At 43.3% G+C, this 18,350-nt stretch overlaps 1 protein-coding gene across 1 annotated transcript in view; it reads left to right on the top strand.

Moving 5' to 3' along the window:
• Positions 1-2,644: 2,644 nt before the first annotated feature.
• The window catches only part of LOC120542454 (extracellular serine/threonine protein kinase FAM20C-like), a 177,587-nt gene continuing 161,881 nt past the window's right edge, over positions 2,645-18,350 (top strand). Inside the window, exon 1 of the mRNA XM_039774947.1 lies at positions 2,645-4,231. Coding sequence (XP_039630881.1) covers positions 3,651-4,231 — 581 coding nt within the window. The 5' untranslated portion in view covers positions 2,645-3,650. The remainder of the gene's footprint in view (positions 4,232-18,350) is intronic.

Raw genomic sequence — 18,350 nt, 5'->3', positions numbered from 1 at the left:
AAGATAGATAGATAGATAGATAGATAGATAGATAGATAGATAGATAGATAGATAGAGAGGGAAAGCACTATATGATAGATAGATAGATAGATAGATAGATAGATAGATAGATAGATAGATAGAAAGGCACTATATAAGAGGTTGACAGATAGACCTGCATATAGCACTATATAATTTTAGTAATTATGATAGATAATTTATTGGATAGACAGACAGAAAAATAAATAGATAAATATAAGCTATGAAAGACAAGAAATAACAGATAAACATGAAAGGCACTCTATAACAGATAGATATCCAAAGAGGAAAGACACTGCATAGTTATAATAGATAACAACAACAACAACATTTATTTATATAGCACATTTTCATACAAATAATGTAGCTCAAAGTGAAAGAGAAAAAGGACAAAGTAAGAATTAAAAACATAGAAACACAGAATAAAAGTAAGGTCCGATGGCCAGGGAGGACAGAAAAAAAAAAAAAATCCAACAGCTGGAGAAAAAAATAAAATCTGCAGGGGTTCCAGGCCATGAGACCGCCCAGACCCCTCTGGGCATTCCACCTAACATAAATGATCAGTCCTCATTGTATTCAGGGTTCTCATGGAAGGACTTGATGATAGTGGCAAAAGATACTATAGTAGCAAGCTATGAAAATGATAATATTTATTACGTCATCTTTATTAAAAGATAATGTGTAAATGAAGGCAGGCAGATAAATAGATAGATAGATAGATAGATAGATAGATAGATAGATAGATAGATAGATAGATAGATAGATAGATAGATAGATAGATAGATAGATAGATAGATAGATAGATAGATAGATAGATAGATAGAACTGTATTTGCCCTCAGAGGGAAATAGTGTTTTTATAAAGAATCTCATTAGATAAATAAATATAAAATGTATACACCAGAATGACTAAAAACAAAGAAACTTCTGACATGGCAGTACTATATAGGTGTATTGCTGTTGCTGAAGACCCACTTCTGCTAATTGATTAATTGGCTGAAAGTCCTCAGTGTTGGTGTGTCACATTGAGGATTTGCAGCATTATTCATAATGGCACTCAGTTTTGTTTTAATTCTCCCCCCAACTATGACTTCCATGGGTGTCCAGAGTGTACCCCATAACTGAGCCTGGCTTTTTAATGAGTTTGTTCATTTGGTGGGTCACTCTTAAAGTGATGTTACTGGACAAGCACACCACAGTGTAGAAAATCCCAGTGGCTATGACACAGCTGTAGAAGATGTGATAGATGTCACTAACCATATTGAAGGGTCAGCAGTCTCCTAAATGTAAAACAAATCTGCTCTGCCCTTTCTTATAAAGTTGTTCTGATTTACCAGACTATTCAACTGATGTGGACCCCTAAGCAAACCAGCTTTAAATCCACTCTCTGAATAGTGACCAGACACAGAGGTTCTTTGGTGTGGCAAAAGTCAATCCCCAGTTCCTTGGTTTTGCTGATGTTAAATTGCAGACAATTCTTTCTGCACAAAACAACAAAGTTCTCCACCTGCCTCCTCTCCTCTGTCTCATCCCCCAAATATCAGCAAACGCAATAAGTGAAGATTCGTCAGAAAATATGTGCAAGTAACTTGATCTGGTGTTATATGTTTACAGTCTGAGACGTACGGGATGAAGAGAAAAGGAGACAGGACTGTTCCTTGTGGCGCTCCAGTGCTGGTCACATCTGTATCAGTGACAGTCATCGAGTCTCACAACACTGCAGTCTGGCAGACAGATACAGCTGTGTTTCCTTATAAAGAATACACAGAATGCTTTAAACACAAAGCTCCCAAACGGTGTCATCATGTGACACAGCTTTGCTGACTTTGGGGTAGAATAGCTTGCCTTTTTTTTGTAGATTTTTTGCTTTCCAAGTCCTCTTCTCCTCTCAAGCACCCACCAGGACAACCATTTACTGTATTTTCTATTCCGGCTTATCCAGTTGAAATCTGGAATAACCGGACATTTGATAGCACGAATCTGCATAAACACCTAGCCAAACAAATCAAACTAGCATTACTGTATGTTTTCGGGCTGTCAGAGTGAACTGCGTGCCCAAGGGTACGGGTTGAAATCCCGCATATTCCACACAGAAGTCCGCAGGGTGTCAATCGTTTAAACTGCTGCTCTTCTTTGTTTAACACGTTTGCCCCAGCGATCCGGCTTCTCTGTGCGAGGCGCTATACAAAACAAAAATCCAGTCTCTTCCGTACGATGTCAATCACGCCCCCAAACTGTAAGTCTCTTTTCCCTAACACGTTCTCTCTTACCACGGACGGTCCCCTGACTCGCACTATTCCGTAGCCGGAGCTCCCTCACTTAACCTCGTAATTACTTGATTATATAAACAATGAATGAAACGAAATTGAGCTTTACTGCTCTGACAAGATGACATGGTTTTGTCCAAGCACTTAGACGCTGAAGAATGGAAGCTGTGAATAGCCCAGTGTCTCTGACACACAGGCTCACATGTACAAGGAGCGCTCGCACACCGGCACGCCCCGGACAGCATGTTGTGCAACGCTGGCTGCCTGGCTGCAGCAGTTTTTCTTTTCCCATGCTCACTCGCTCACTCACTCGCTCGCTCGCTCTCTCTTCCCCGCGAGCCCAGACGCCCTCTCGTTGCGCTGATTGGAGTTGCGGCGATCGCGACTGCCTCCGTGTTCCTGGAGAGCAGCGTGAATCCAGCCAATCTCTTCTCCCTGACGCGCGACGAGGCCGGCTCTGCAGCGTCCCTATCGTGATATTTAACACACCCTCCGAGGGTGCAGAACAGAGCGGCGGACCTGAAAAAGGGAGCGGGGAGCACCTGCCGGATAAGACGACAGTGCTGGGCACAAAACCCGGCTGTGCAGTTGCTGCTGTTAGATGAAGGTGGGGGAGAACGGGGAGGTCTTCTTTTAATGGGTAGCTCTCCCGTTGATGTCTCCTTCCATTCTCGAGTGGACACTGGCATCGGCGGCACTGTCACTTTAGATCAGATCTGAGCGAGTGGAAAAAGTCAAGTCTGCGGATCTTCCAGGGTTTACAGTGAATGTTTTGACGGGCACGCGAGTTGCCGATCGGGTCGCCTCGATGCATGCGCGTGCCCAACGTGAAGAGCTGCTGATCTGAAGCTGGACCCAGGCTCCGTGCTGAGCGGGAGGAGGAGGAGGAGGGGGAGGAGGAGGAGGAGGAGGAGAACAGCGATGCTCGAGCTCTCTCGTCGCTCTCAAATCTCAACATGGACCGTTTGAGTCCCGCCACGAGCAGTTGCCCGAGCAGCACCGTACCTGACAGGAGCGAGTCCTTGTCCCGCAGCTTTCTTCTGGTGGAACCGATCGGCGTTGTTTCTCGAGTCTACTAAAGCAAAAAAAAAAAAAAAAGAAAGAAAAATGACACCTGGCTACTCCGCCCGCCTGGTCTGCCTTTACTAAGCAATCACGCTTACCTGAGGGGCTCCGCGCAGAGCTCATAAGGAACGGAGTGCCTGCGACGCAGTCTTTCGATACCCGATTCGCGGACCCACCAGCTGTCATCCCGCTACTTGCACGAGTGTACAGGCACCATGCTCGGATACCGATAGCGCACCTTCGCGTCAGTATTTATTTATTTCAAACTCTAAAAGGTTTCGAATCTGTCCTCCTCTACAGCATGAAGATGATCGTGCTTCGCCGGTTCAGGGTGCTGATCGTTATGGTGTTCCTGGTGGCATGTACTTTGCACATCGTCATCGATCTGTTGCCCCGGCTAGAGAAGCGGGCGGTGGCCGCCGGAGCTCCGGCAAACCCTGCCGCTGGCAGCGGCTGCTCGTGTGCTCACCGGCCGAGCGACGAGCCGCAAAACTGGGGCAAGCAGCGCACCCGCACCGGCTCCGCTCAGCCCGGCTGGCCCAGCAAGCACACGTTGCGCATCCTGCAGGACTTCAGCAATGAGCCCGGCTCCAATCTCACCTCGCAGTCGCTGGAGAAGAGCCCGGGCTCTGCCGACAAGACCGAGGCTTTCAGGAGGCTGGAGGACTTCGCGCAGTCTGGAGGCCACCTGGTCGGGGACAAGCAGTTCATTCAGGATGCGAGCCCAAAAAGGGAGCGCAACGGGGGACCGTCCAAGCTGGGCGCTCTGTTCCAGCACCCTTTGTACCGGATACCGATCCCGCGGCTCAGCGAGGACGACACTCTGTTCAACATGAATACCGACCTACGCTTCAACCCCAAGGCGGCTGAGAACCAGGAGTGGTAAGTCATTTTCCGAAAGATATCCGTTCAAATCGGCCACCGGGGCAAAGTGTCAACTGAGTAAGGTTGACAGCAACACTGTCTGGTACCAGTGCTTAAAAGAAAAACTCCGCTAGCTTATTGGCAGAAGAAGGAATAAAAATGAGCGCTGCCTGCTCCCCCGGGTGTCTGGCAGCAGCATCCTAAAATTAAAATTACATATGGAAGTAATGGAGCACACCATCAACTACTACAAATAAATCTGGATTGGGGTTATTATTAGCGTTATCAGAGTCTGCCCCCATAAACGGCAGAGGTCAAACCACGATAGAAATTCTGCGAAGTGAAGTTGAAAGATCTTGTAATAAAAATCAGAAAGGATGCCCATCTTGTACAGTCAACGACGGGCCCTAAAAAAAGGCTACTTCATACAACAGGCCACTCATGCAATGGAGTGTTTTGTTTGAATTATTATTATTTAACAATCCGTGACACGGACTGACCTGGAAATGAAATGAATGAATCATTCACCCAGTAAACATATGCCTTTGTGCCGGCGCTGTTTACGCAGGGGGCTGTTAAGAAATAAGCGCGCCGTATACACGTATAAAGAATTAAATTGTGGTGTCAATAATAATATCATATGTACAAGATGGATGACATAACACAGCAGCATTTGTGCTCTGCCTGGTGTTTCAGAGGATTTCTAAGTAAATAACACTTCGGATATGTACGGTGCATTATTGTAAGCGATCTTATGATAATCATATCAAGCACACAAAGAGTAGGACTAGCGCAGACTATATAGCAACTTTGCACGCAATTTTCTTGAAGGATTTGTACAAAATAAATATCCTTTAAACATGTGCTGAGCATTAAACAATCGCTTATGATATTTAAAATGAAATGCACAAATACCAGAACAACTGTGTCCTATGCTCTTCCACCGAGTACTATCATTTATTTTTGCTTTATGTCCCCATTTTGTTAGTCTGTTAATGACAGATCAAGTACAAAAAAAAACTCTACTGCACTTTTAACAAATAGCAAATAAAACTTTGTACTTGAACTTGGAATAAAATAAATACACCTTAAAAAGTATTTAAAGCATGACGTTAAGTGACTGTGTTAATAGCAATAATAATGTATGCACGAAAACACCCCAAATTTATATCAAGTAATATTATTATTACAATCATATAATGTAATAATAATAATAATAGTAAACACACAAATACATGCATAATATATGAATACAAAGCAATGTATCATAAATGAAAGGCAGTCTGGCGTAGTGGTTAAGGCTTTGAACTGCAAATGCTGCGGCTGTGGGTTCAAATCCCGCTGCTGACACCATGGGACCCTGAGCAAGTCACTTCACCTGACAGCACTCCAATTAGACAAAGGAAAGAAATGCAAACAATTGTACCTCAGACGTTGTAAATCATCTTGGGGAAAAAATGTCGTCCAATTAATAAAAAAATAAATGAGGGAGGCACGGTGGTGCAGAGGGTAGCGCTACAGCCTCGCAGTAAGGAGATCTGTGGGTTCGCTTCCCGGGTCCTCCCTGCATGGAGTTTGCATGTTCTCCCCGTGTCTGCGTGGGTTTCCTCCCACAGTCCAAAGACATGCAGGTTAGGTGCATTGGCGATCCTAAATTGTCCTTAGTGTGTGGGTGGGTGTGTGTGTGCCCTGCCTTGCACCCTGTGTTGGCTGGGATTGGCTCCGGCAGAGCCCCGTGACCCTGTGACTGACTGATTGTGCTGTAATAGTAAATGCACAAGGTATGTGTATAAAGCATTATAAGTGATTGTAATGCTAAAAATAATAAATGCATTATGAGTACAAAGCATGACGTTATAAGTGATTGTGATAATTTATATGAATGCACTTTATATGTGTGTAAAGCATTATAGAAGTAACTGTAATAAAAGAATAAATGCACCAACACATCCAACATTATAAGTGATTGAAATATTAATCATAAATATTTGTAAAGCACTACAATGTAATTAATCGATTGTGATAGTACAGTATATATTCGCACAAAGTATTAAAACTTGCTATTTTACAGTAGTAGACTGTTAGAAACAATCTGTTCAAGTGATGTAAGACTTTTTTCTGACACAGGTAATCTTTTATCCCAATATAGTAACTAGAGATCAAATTATCACAAGTGAGATTTGAATAAGAATTAGCATCACAGGACACCGAGAAGGCCCGACATAGTAAAACAAATCTTCATGCATTTTGACAAGTATGGGGTTTTATTGTTTTTTGAAATGCCAAGCTGACTGTGTGGTAGCTGAGACCTCAGCACTGAAGTGCGTAGCTCGAGTGTGCAGCCTCTGACAGGGGTGGGTGTTCAGTCTCAGATATCGAGGAGGAATGGAGTTACCAAGCAGGAGGTTTGTGATAGGATGTTAAATCCAAAAGGAGTTAAATTGTTTTACTCGATAAACTTCATTACAAGCCTGTAAAGGAGCGCTGTGGGCACATTGCGGCATTCAGAAGTGCCCCTTCATGTATGGTGAATGTGGCAGGTCAGGCTCAGGGCTGAGGCCGGACGTGGAGTTTATCTGTCTGTGGATGATTCACGCCTCTTCGGAGACAAGTCCTTGGAGAGCTGCTCATATTCTTACTTTCACCATTGTAGGAGAGGCTGCAGCTGTCTATTCAGTCTCAAAGTGCCAGCATTAGACTAGAGAGAGCCACAGAGCAGAAAATAGTGGCAGGGTCCCGCACCCTCTAATTAAGAATAACCACCAATCACAAAATATTACTGTGTCTGCTGCCTATAATAACAGAGCAAAACAGCAATGTTCAGTGTTAAATGCTACTTTTACAGCCAGCATGAGCTACACCAATCACTGCACCTTTCTTAAAAAAAATGAGACCTTTGTTTTCTTTAGAAATAGATGTTCACTGCTTTTGAAAAGGGCAAAATATTCACTTCATTCATTTAAGTCATCCATGCCTGTAATCAAATAATGTTTAATCTCATTTCTAAGCAAATTCATGGCTTTAATAATACATACTTTTCATTGTAGTGTGTGGTATAAAGACAGCAAATTGAACTCAACTGAATCAATGCGATGCATCTGTCTACACTTTGGCAAAAAAAAAAAAGCGTCACAGTCACAGCCTAAGCGATGCTCACGCTGCCAACAAATTCATCAGAGAAAAGCACTTGGAGGAAATGTGGTTAAAAAACAAGCTAGGAGCCAATGAAAACCAAAAATACTCTATTTACCATGGAGTTGACTGCTGTAGAAGAGCTAAGGCAGTAAAGGACTTAAAATTAGGCTCATATAAATCCGAAATGTTATTGTCACTTCCAAACATCAAAAAGATTACAATATTTAAAAAAAATCCTGTATAAAGAGTCACCTGGGGATGATAAATGCCAAGATTAATGCCAACAATGGACACGTCTTAGAGAAAGCAGTGAAATACTGACGATTAACTGACCTTCAATCAGTTAAATCATTAATCACTATTTTATACAGTGCCTTTCAAGAGGCACACCACATGACAGGAATTCAATTTATAGTGGCAAGATAACAAAGTGCAAGACAAGGAGATTCATGTGCTGTATGTGAAAAAGCTGGAGGTGCTCACTTGACAAGTATGGATAGATGTGAAAAGTGCTGCACTAAGATAGATATAGATAGATAGATAGATAGATAGATAGATAGATAGATAGATAGATAGATAGAGGCACTAGATAGATAGATAGATAGATAGATAGATAGATAGATAGATAGATAGATAGATAGATAGATAGATAGATAGATACTATATAATACATAGATAGATAGATAGATAGATAGATAGATAGATAGATAGATAGACTAGATAGATAGATAGATAGATAGATAGATAGATAGATAGGATAGATAGATAGATAGATAGATAGATAGATAGAGGCACTATATAATACATAGATAGATAGATAGAGGCACTATTAAATAGATAGATAGATAGATAGATAGATAGATAGATAGATAGATAGATAGATAGATAGATAGATAGATAGATATGAAAAGGCTCTGTATTGTTTATTTATCAGTAGACAGGGAAGGTTCTATATTAGACAGACAGACAGACAACAGATGTTTTCTTGATCCCACAACTTCAGCAGCAATGCAGAACATGACATGCACACAGGCATGATGTGAAACAGTAACCACAAAGTGGAAGCTATGGCCCAAGCAAGCCCCAGACACACAACACACAAAGTGTAGGGAATGCATTAGTGCATTAAAAGGATTGAGGTATTGGTGCCCCTCTGCCACTGTGTCTGTTATAACTGGTTAGGCTGAAGGTTAGCATGGACCAGTTCTCCATTCTGACCTCTGAGAGAGACACTCTGGCTTTAAAGGTGTGTGGTGTGTGGAAGAACAAATTGGCAGTTTGATGTCTGGTTAGAAAGGTGCTGCTGAGGTCAGAATGATCATGTGGATGTGCCGTATTACATAAAGAGGAAAAGATATGAAAAAGTGGGAATTCATTCAGAAATCAGAAACTGTCTGAGGTGGTCTAGCAAACTGGTGGAAGGAATGAAGGCAAAGATTGCATGGTTGGAAGTGGGGTAATGGAAGTTCCAGTCCTCTAAAAAGGTTTGAGTCGCTGTGTCAGTCAGATTGTGTTGTTGACAAGATCTGAATAAAGCCTTTAAACACGCCTTATCAAGGATGAGCATACAAAAGATAAATGCCTGCTGTTATTTATTATTTTATTAACATAGAAGGCTTGGCACTCAGTTTGAAAGGAAAATAAGACTTGTTGCAGTTAGTATATATAGACTGATGATGGCAAGATGTGTTGGATGCACTGTATTATAATGACATGTTTGGAAATGGACATGGGAAGGTGAACAGCGCAGGCCTGGAATTCTAATGAAAGACAGGTTGGCCTGCGAAAGCAACGTACGAGAGTCTCATCAGTGATCAGCGCTTATTTAGCAGCAGCATATGGCTCCCCGTTTGCAAGGCAAAAAAAAAAAATCTTATTTTTGTGCATCCGTGCAAACAGAAAAGCAGTTCCCCATACAGACAGATATGCATTGATATTTTTAACTGTTTCTACATTGTGGATGGCATTGCAGGAAGCACTTGAAGCAGTTCATTTCAACTTACTGTCATTATACCTAACAGTTCAACGACAGGGCTTTGACTTCCACTGTTTGATTCCCAGCCTTCCATGGAGGTGTCCAAAGCTACCGAGATGAACTGCTTGAATTAACTGCTGATCTGAACTTCAGTACCTGACCTTACCTTGTGGTTGAATGGTATCTTATGCAGAGTTCGTTCCTGCCTTGTTTCCAGTGCTGCCAGGATAGGCTCCAGTTCTCCATGCCCCTAGAAAATTAATACACAAGAAGGTCACTTTGGTGTGGCTTTTGAGCTTTTCATTTTGTAACAAGTGAAGCTATCTGGGACTAATAGGAAGGATAGTCACGGAGCACGGCGACCAGGAAGTAAGCGAGTGTTTTTAAATTCGGTTCTGCAACATCTCTCTGGGCGCTGGTTTCTATTCCTGCCAAGGTACTTCTTGTGAAATCAGTTGGCTCTCAGCCTGTAGCAATCGGGATCCATGGCAGCAGCTTCGTGTCTCCTCTATGAAATGTTAAGCAGATGTGTACTGCTGCCATTGGTTAACAAAAATTGATTGATCCTGTTCTTTCACTTTTTGGTTTCATCTTAATTTACTTGCTTGTTAAGCTTTGCCTCCTAATTGTTTCATAATAGTTTTTTTATGCAGTCAATTAAGAATGAGCAGACACAGGTGCAAATAACAATCCATCCAGCAGGGAAGTGCCTCGTTCTGTGCCATCTGCACCTGTGTATCCTCATCGACAGAAAAAGGGAAAAACAAATCAAAGGAGATTAGAGCTTAATTTAAAATAAAAATAAGGGCAATACATTGGCATAATGGTTACTAGCGTTACACCTTCAGGGACTTGGGTTCGATTCTCAGCCTGATCACGGACTGTGTCTAGTTCGCACATTGCATGGGATTTCTCTGGGCCTTATCTGAAAAACAAATGTGTAGATTAGGCCAAATAGTAAAACAAACACTCTCAAACCTGTTTAATCCAATGGGGGGTCTCGGCATAGCATCAAGAGCATTGCAGGAATCAGCCCAGGAGAGGACGACCCTGCATGACAAGTTTAGGATAAACAGTGTCTTCCAATTGGATGAACACCCCCTCTACTGGACTGCTTTCAGACCCACATTTAGTTCCTGCTTTGCCCGAATAGACAAAATGTTCAGAAAATGGATGGGTGAACTTCATGTTAGCTCGGTGATTCCTAACGTGGGGCGCAATTTGAATTTTTAGGAGGAGCAATTCGAGAATTTAGGTACGTTAAACAATTTTTCAAATCAAAAAACAGAAATTAACTGTTAAAAATGATAGAAAAAAATAAACAAAAAAATGTTTTATTTTTTAGAGACATTTATATATTGGGTGGCACAGTGGTAGTGTTGCTGCCTTGCAGTTAGGAGACCTGTAGGTTCGCTTCCCGGGTCCTCCCTGTGTGGAGTTTGCATGTTCTCCCCGTGTCTGCATGGGTTTCCTCCTACAGTCTAAAGACATGCTGGTTAGGTGGATTGGCGATTCTGAATTGGCGTTTATGTGTGTCCTGTGGTGGGTTGGCACCCTGCCCAGGATTGGTTCCTGCCTTGTGCCCTGGATTGGCTCCAGCACCCTGTGTTTGGATTCAGTGGGTTGGAAAATGGATGTTTTATTTTTTACAGAGACATTTATATATTCGGTGGCGCAGTGGCAGTGCTGCTGCCTTGCAGTTAGACGACCCGGGTTCGCTTCTCGGGTCCTCCCTGTGTGGAGTTTGCATGTTCTCCCCGTGTCTGGGTGGGTTTCCTCCCACAGTCCGAAAAAACATGAAGGTCAGGTGCATTGGCGATCCTAAAATTGTCCCTAGTGGGTGTGCCCTGTGGTGGGCTGGCACCCTGCCTTTTGTTTGTTCCTGCCTTGCGCCCTGTGCTGGCTGGGATTGGCTCCAGCAGACCCTCGTGACCCTGTGTTAGGATATAGCAGGGTGTATAATGGATGGATGGATGGATAGAAAAAGGCTAAAGTTTTGCATAAAAAAGGCAATCTTCAACAAAAAAAAATTATCCAAAATCCTGTAATCGTCAACCCACAAAACAGAAATATACAGGCCTAAAAATCTAAAAATCAATACTTATAGAAATTCACTCTCCAAACGACAATGAGCCACTAAAGGACCTGCTCGACAGTCTAATGTATATGTAGACAAAGGGTGGTCCTTCATCTCTTATTATATGTTTTCAAAATTGTATTTGCTGTATTTTCATATTGCTTCATATTATATTATTTTTTTTAACAATTTCTTAGTGATTTCTTTGGCAGTACTTCAACTGTCCTTTCCCTCTTTTGTTTAAATTTTCTGAGGAAGCTTGTTTAGACCAAATGAATGACATTATAGGCTTCCTCCACGTGAGTAGGAGTTCACTTTTTGAATAGGTAATAATAAGAATGAGGGGGACATCATGATTTTAGAGAGGCCTAGGTGGGTAATCGCCAAAAAAAGGTTGGGAACCACTGGGTTAGCTAATTCACTTCTGTTTTATTGAGTGTGTCAAATTGAGAAGGGCAAAGCAAAAGCAGAGCTACAAAATGTTGATATCTTTAAAAGATGTGGGCATTAATTAGCTGGTACCTCTTCAATGGCTCTGTGCAAGTGAGTGCCAGCATGTGGCTGGGTAGGTTCCTGCCTTGTACCTGATGCTGTTGGAATCAGCGCCACCCCCCTGTAACCCCAAGTTTGACAAGTGGATTAGAAAGTGGATTGATGAATGGGTGTTCTTAGATAAATTTATCGAAAGCCTTCTATTGTAGGGCGCCAACGACAGTAGAGACTTTCAGTCTAATTAACGAAGGAACTGGATGAACGTTACCACTTATTATTTTTCCATCCATTTATCCACCCATCCATCCAGTAAAAAATCCACTTAATCTGTGATAACAAGATTATTTATCTACTCTCTATGTATAAAATCCTAAACCGAAAAGTGCAATGATTTTATGTGATGTTTGTATGTGCCGTTTTTTGTCACGCTTTAAAACCTACATATATACGTTTGGTATCATTCTTTGCAGAATTTAACAAACTTTAATGTGATGTTGTTAGATTTTCAGATTCTTATTCCGTTTTTAAATTAAAAACTAAAAAATAACAAGAACTCGTATCCCGTGAGTAGACACTTTGTGCCAAAAGATTTAACTATACCTGGTGGCCGGAAACAAAAGACAAAAGAGTAGGACAGCTGCTGTATGGACTTTTAAATATTTGATGCAGATCACGCGGCATGGTAGCAGCAGCCAGCCAGCAGCTGATCGAGCAAAGAGGAGGTAATAAAAACAACTGTATTTGTTTCCCATTGTATCCTGGTTTAAGATGTTTCGGAGGGGCGACCACGTCTCCTTGGGGTGCATTCGGCCCCCCTCTTCACAACACGAGAGACGCAAAGTGGCTGGTGTGTAGCGCAGGCCGGGGTTGTTGGCAAGCGAAGCGAGCAGGGGTTGAACCCCCTAGTTGCATTATAAAATAAACTGTCCATCCGTCCATCCATTATCCAACCCGCTATATGCTAACTACAGGGAGCCAATCCCAGCAAACACAGGGCGCAAGGCAGGAACAAATAAACTGCTTAATTTAATTCAGCATCATGTTTGGGTACCAAACCTGTGTGGAGCGCCAGACCACTGCATTGCATACTCTTACAAACCCCCACACTGGGTCAGTTTAGAGACACCAGCTAACCCAACACACTCACACTCACACTCATACTCACACACACACACACATCTTTGGGATCTGAGCTGAAGATGTGAGTACTCGAGCAGACACAAGGTAATCATACAAACTCCTTGTACTGTAGATATGGGACATATGGGACCAGGCCAAATTCAGGCCTAGGGCTGTGGATCAGTGAGGTAGCAGTGGCAACAACTGCATCCCCATTCTTGCTTGTTATTTTTTGTGTGCACTTACTGCCTCACAGTAAGGAGATTGGCATCCCGGGTGTTTGTGTGTTCACCATGAGACGGGCTGGTGCCTTGCCCAGGGTTAGTTCTTGCCCTGCACCCTTTGCTAGCTGGGACAGGCTCCTGTCCCCAATCCGTGACCCTGGTGTGGATTAAACAGGTTAGAAAATGACAGTTCTGTGTGTTGTCACTATTGCTTGTCATTCCTGTCATGTGTACAGTTTTTGTCACTCTACTGATGGGCTATTCTATGTAACAATAATCTAAGTTAAATTAATATGCAAGTAGGTCCTAAAAGCACTGGTAGGATGGCACAGTAGGCAGCTCTGTTACCTCACTGGTCCAGTGTCCATGTACAAATCTTGCCATGGCTACTGTCTGTGTACAGTTTGCACATTCTCCCCGTGTCTACGAGAGTGCTGCTCTAGTTTTCCTTCCATATAAAAAATATGTGAAGTTTAGCATAACTGGATAATATAAATGGGCTGCCGTGTGAGTGAGAGATGAACTGTCGCCCCATCTGGCGCCTCTCCTGGCAGGAACCCTGAACTGGCTTAATTGGGCTTGAGAATGCAAAGTGAATTCTAGCGACTTTCCTCAAGTGGCTATTTGCCCGAGAATCATTGCCTCATTTTGTAAAATAAGAAGAAAAAAAAAGGATAAAACACATACATTAATTAGGCCAAAATGAAATTTCACAGTCTTATCAAAAATCGTAACCAAGACTGGGCTCCCTCTTGGCACCAGGGTGTTCCCAATTATACTCTGACATGACCTAACACTATGACATGGGAAGAAGACAGGAACCAGTCCTGGTGGGAGTGCAGTCACCATTCACACTGGGCCAATTTACAGTCACAAAAAAAAAAATTATTAATAACGAGTGGGGAGACGGTCACACTGGCATTTCAAAGGAGTTTTAGTTGCTGATATAAGGCATGGCTTAATTTTTATCTGATTTCAGTGAGAATATGTGTGTTTTGAAATTGGCTAGTAATTCAATATGATTAGAACATTAGAACACTCTAGACGAGAACAGGCCATTCAGCCCAACAAAGCTTGCCAGTCCTCTCCACTTATTTCTTCCAAAATAACATCAAGTCGAGTTTTGAAAGTCCCTAACGTCTTACTTGGTCGCTTATTCCAAGTGTCTATCGTTCTTTGTGTAAAGAAAAACTTCCTAATGTTTGTGCGAAATTCACCTTTCACAAGTTTCCAACTGTGTCCCCGTGTTCTTGATGAACTCATTTTTGAATAACCGCCTCAATCCACTGGACTAATTCACCTCATAGTTTTAAACACTTTAGTCAGGTCTCCTCTTAATGTTTTTTTGCTTAAACTGTAAAGGCTCGGCTCTTTTAATCTTTCCCCATAACTCATCCCCTGGAGCCCTGGATCAGCCTCGTTGCTCTTCTCTGGACCTTCTCTAGTGCTGCTGGAATACGTGGATTAGGAAAATGGAAGGATGGATGAAACGAGGCAGTTATTCATTTGCAGGAAGAATAGTTTTGAAAGGAGAGGATGAATTCGAAGTAAAAATTCTGAAATCTGCCAGGATTGATATTGATTAAGAATAATGAATGGTAATACTAGAACACTCTAGATGAGAACAGGCCATTCAGCCCAACAAAGCTCGCCAGTCCTATCCACTTGTTTCTTCCAAAAAAACATCAAGTCGAGTTTTGAAAGTCCCTAAAGTCTTGCTGTCTACCACACTACCTGGTCGCTTATTCTTCTTTGTGTAAAGAAAAACTTCCTATGTTTGTGTGAAATTTCCCCTTCACAAGTTTCCAACTGTGTCCCCGTGTTCTTGATGAACTCATTTTAACGTCACCGTCTCGATCCACTGGACTAATTCCCTTCATCATGTTAAACACTTCACTCAGGTCTCCTCTAAACCTTCTTTCCCTTAAACTGTAAAGGCTCGGCTCTTTTAATCTTTCCTTATAACTCGTCCCCTGTAGCCCTGAATCAGCCTCGTCACTCTTCTCTGGACCTTCTCTAGTTATGTTGTGTCACAAGAACGAGACATGGACAGATAAAGAGTTGGGGCAGCCACCCGTATAATGTGGTATCCTGGCTGCAAAAGGTCGTTTTATCAAATAATCAGCACTGAAGTGCATTCAACTGAGTCCAGAACAAGACTGAGGAAACAAAGGAAAAGGGGCAGGTTTTAAAGGGGAAGACAGGAAGTGAGGTCATATGGATCCGGCACGTCGTCTTCCACCATTGGTTCCTAGCCGGACGTGACATCAGAGGGACTGGAGCTGGTGTGGCCGACTTCCATTGGCTCAGTCCCGGAAGTGATGTCAGGAGAGCCAGGTGAAATCCCCCGGGGATGGCCTACAGGCAAGGGAGAAAAAGAGTCAGTGCACTCTGCTACACCCCGGCATGCCTCCGAACTGCCTTCACTCAAGCCCTTTAGCTGCCTCCCATGCGCACGTGTGTGACAGTTGTTATGTCCTTTTTGTAGCCTGGAGACCAAAACTGCCCACAGTACTCCAGATGAGGCCTCACCAGTATACTTTGTATTATAAAGAGCATTCTAGAACTCCGATTAGGATTTGTTACAGCAGGGAGTCAAAAATACCAAACCTGGAAGAACACAAAACAAAAGGTTTAAAGCACCGTAGTAAAAATAACACTGGAGTTGCCTCGCTGGGCCCAGTTGCTGAGTAGCAGGTGGGGTGGCTCATCCACTTGCCCCCTTCTCCAGTTTTCACTTCCCATTTCTCTCTCTCACAGTTCTGATTTCTTCTCCCCACTAGTGAACCATCGCCCCCCCAACTCACCTCCTGACTCTGAACTCATTGGATTACTGAAGTGTACAAACTACCCCCATGGTAATTGGGGGTCTCATAGTACTTCATTGTTGGTTGAACACTGGAACCGTATGCTGGCACTATGGAATCTACTGTATAATAAAAGCGCTGCTGTCTGTGTGTGAGTGCGCATATGTGTCTGGTCCCTCGGAGCAATCTGATTGGTCAATTTCACCCTGGTTGCTCAGTGAATCACAATTGGGACAAAAAAACGAGAATGAGACACACAAGGATACTGAGGAAAGGCACAGTGCTGAAAGTCACCTTGAAACACGGGAAGTATTTGCCAGAAAATTGACAAAGTTTTCAAAGCAGGTATTTTGGAGGTCCTCCGTCTACCATTGGTGATAATCAAAAAGCGGACAGGACGTGAGCAATGAGTCTTAGAAGCAGGAATTATGGGAGTGTGATCTAAGAAGAAGAAGCTCTGTCCCAGGCAGGAAAGGTGGAGGACGAATGTAGAGGCTACATGTAAGGCGAGAGACATCAAATTGATATTTTTAAATGTGTTCTATTACCTGCATTTGACAGGTATGGTAACTAGAAGAAAATAAATTAGCTACCGAGAATGCTGTCAGTTAGGACATGCATATCTAAAGCAGACAAATTCCATCAAACATAGATACGCAATCTGCCCATAAAAGCCATGCCACCTTATACTTCTGACCAGTAGGACACAGAACAGCCACGTTTCATTAGGTGTAACACATTCAGATGCTGCGTGTGTGCGCAAAAGCTAAAATGGCCATTTCATCCAGCAGATTAAGATAATTGCATGCTGCGAACCAAATCACTATCCTGTCACAGACCACAGCTGCATCTCTACAGCTTTGGAAGTACGGAAGACAGAAGCTTGTTGTTTTGAGGGTATTCCCGTGCAAAATGGATGCTGTTGGTATCAGTAACCTCTGTCACTGCCACACTCTTCATCATCACTGAGATCAAGCACTTACTAAACAGCCATGTGGGGGGCGCTAGACTTTTTACCTGAAAGAATCCTGACCCCTTCTCAAATTCTCCTGAGGTCTGTCAACGGACGCGCTCTTTTCTGTGCCAGGCGGGCTGCTGCCACTCAGACAACTACCCTCACTCGGCCTGCTACCATTCAAGCAACTAGCTCTACCCGGACCGTGAAGGGTCATCAGCCATGTGCAACAACTCTTTATGTCACCCCAGTCACGAGCACTGAATGACTTATAATAAAGTCACTTATGTTATTAAGAAATAATAACATACACTGCATTGGCAAAAGTACTGGGATGCCTGCCTTTACACGCATGAACTTTAGTGGCATCCCATTCTTAATATGGAGTCGGCCCACCCTTTGCAGCTCTAACATCTTCGGCTCTTCTGGGAAGGCTTTTCCACAAGGTGTAGGAGTGTGTTTATGGGAATTTATGACCAGGAGAGCATTTGTAAGGTCAGGCACTGACGTTGGTCGAGAAGGCCTCGCTCACTCACCGTCTCCTAAAGGTGGTCTGTCGGGTTGAGGTCAGGGCTCTCTCTGTGCAGGCCAGTCAAGTTCCTCGCTCCTCCATTTCTTTATACACCTCGCTTTGGGCACTGGTGTGTGCGCAGTCATGTTGCCATCCCCAAACTGTTCCCACAAAGTTGGGAGCATGAAATTGTCCAAAATGGCTTTGTATGCTGAAGCATTAAGAGTTCCTTTCACTGGAACTAACCCCTGAGAAAGAACAACCACACCATAATCCCCCCTTCCACCAAACTTTACAAATGGCACAATGCAGTCAGGAGAGTACCGTTCTGCTGGCCAGACTCGTCCATCGGATTGCGCGATTCGTCTCTCCAGAGGACACGTCTCCTCTGCTCTCGAGTCCAGGGGCGGTGGGCTTTACATCATTGCATTGCACTTGGTGATGTACGGCTTGGCTGCAGCTGCTCGGCCATGGAGACCCATTTTATGAAGCTCTCTACTCTGTACTTTTCTTGACCTTTTGGAGGTCTGTAGCTAAAGTTGGTGACTTCTGCCCACTGTGCGCCCTTCAGCATGCGCTGTCCCCGCTCTGTGATTTGACGCGGCCTATCACTTCATGGCTGAGTTGCTGTTGTTCCCAATTGCTTCCACTCTGTTATAATATCACTGACAGTTGACCGTGGAATATTTAGCAGTGAGGAAATTTCACAAATGGACTTATTGGACAGGCGACATCCTATCACCACACTTGAATTCCCTGAGCCCCAGTGAATGACCCGTTCTTTTACAAATGTTTGCAGAAGCCGTCTGCATGCCAAGGGGCTCGATGTTATATACCCGCGG

This window comes from Polypterus senegalus, chromosome 13, assembly GCF_016835505.1.
Source record: "Polypterus senegalus isolate Bchr_013 chromosome 13, ASM1683550v1, whole genome shotgun sequence".
Lineage (NCBI taxonomy): Eukaryota > Metazoa > Chordata > Cladistia > Polypteriformes > Polypteridae > Polypterus > Polypterus senegalus.
This window is presented reverse-complemented; position numbering and strand designations above follow the sequence as displayed.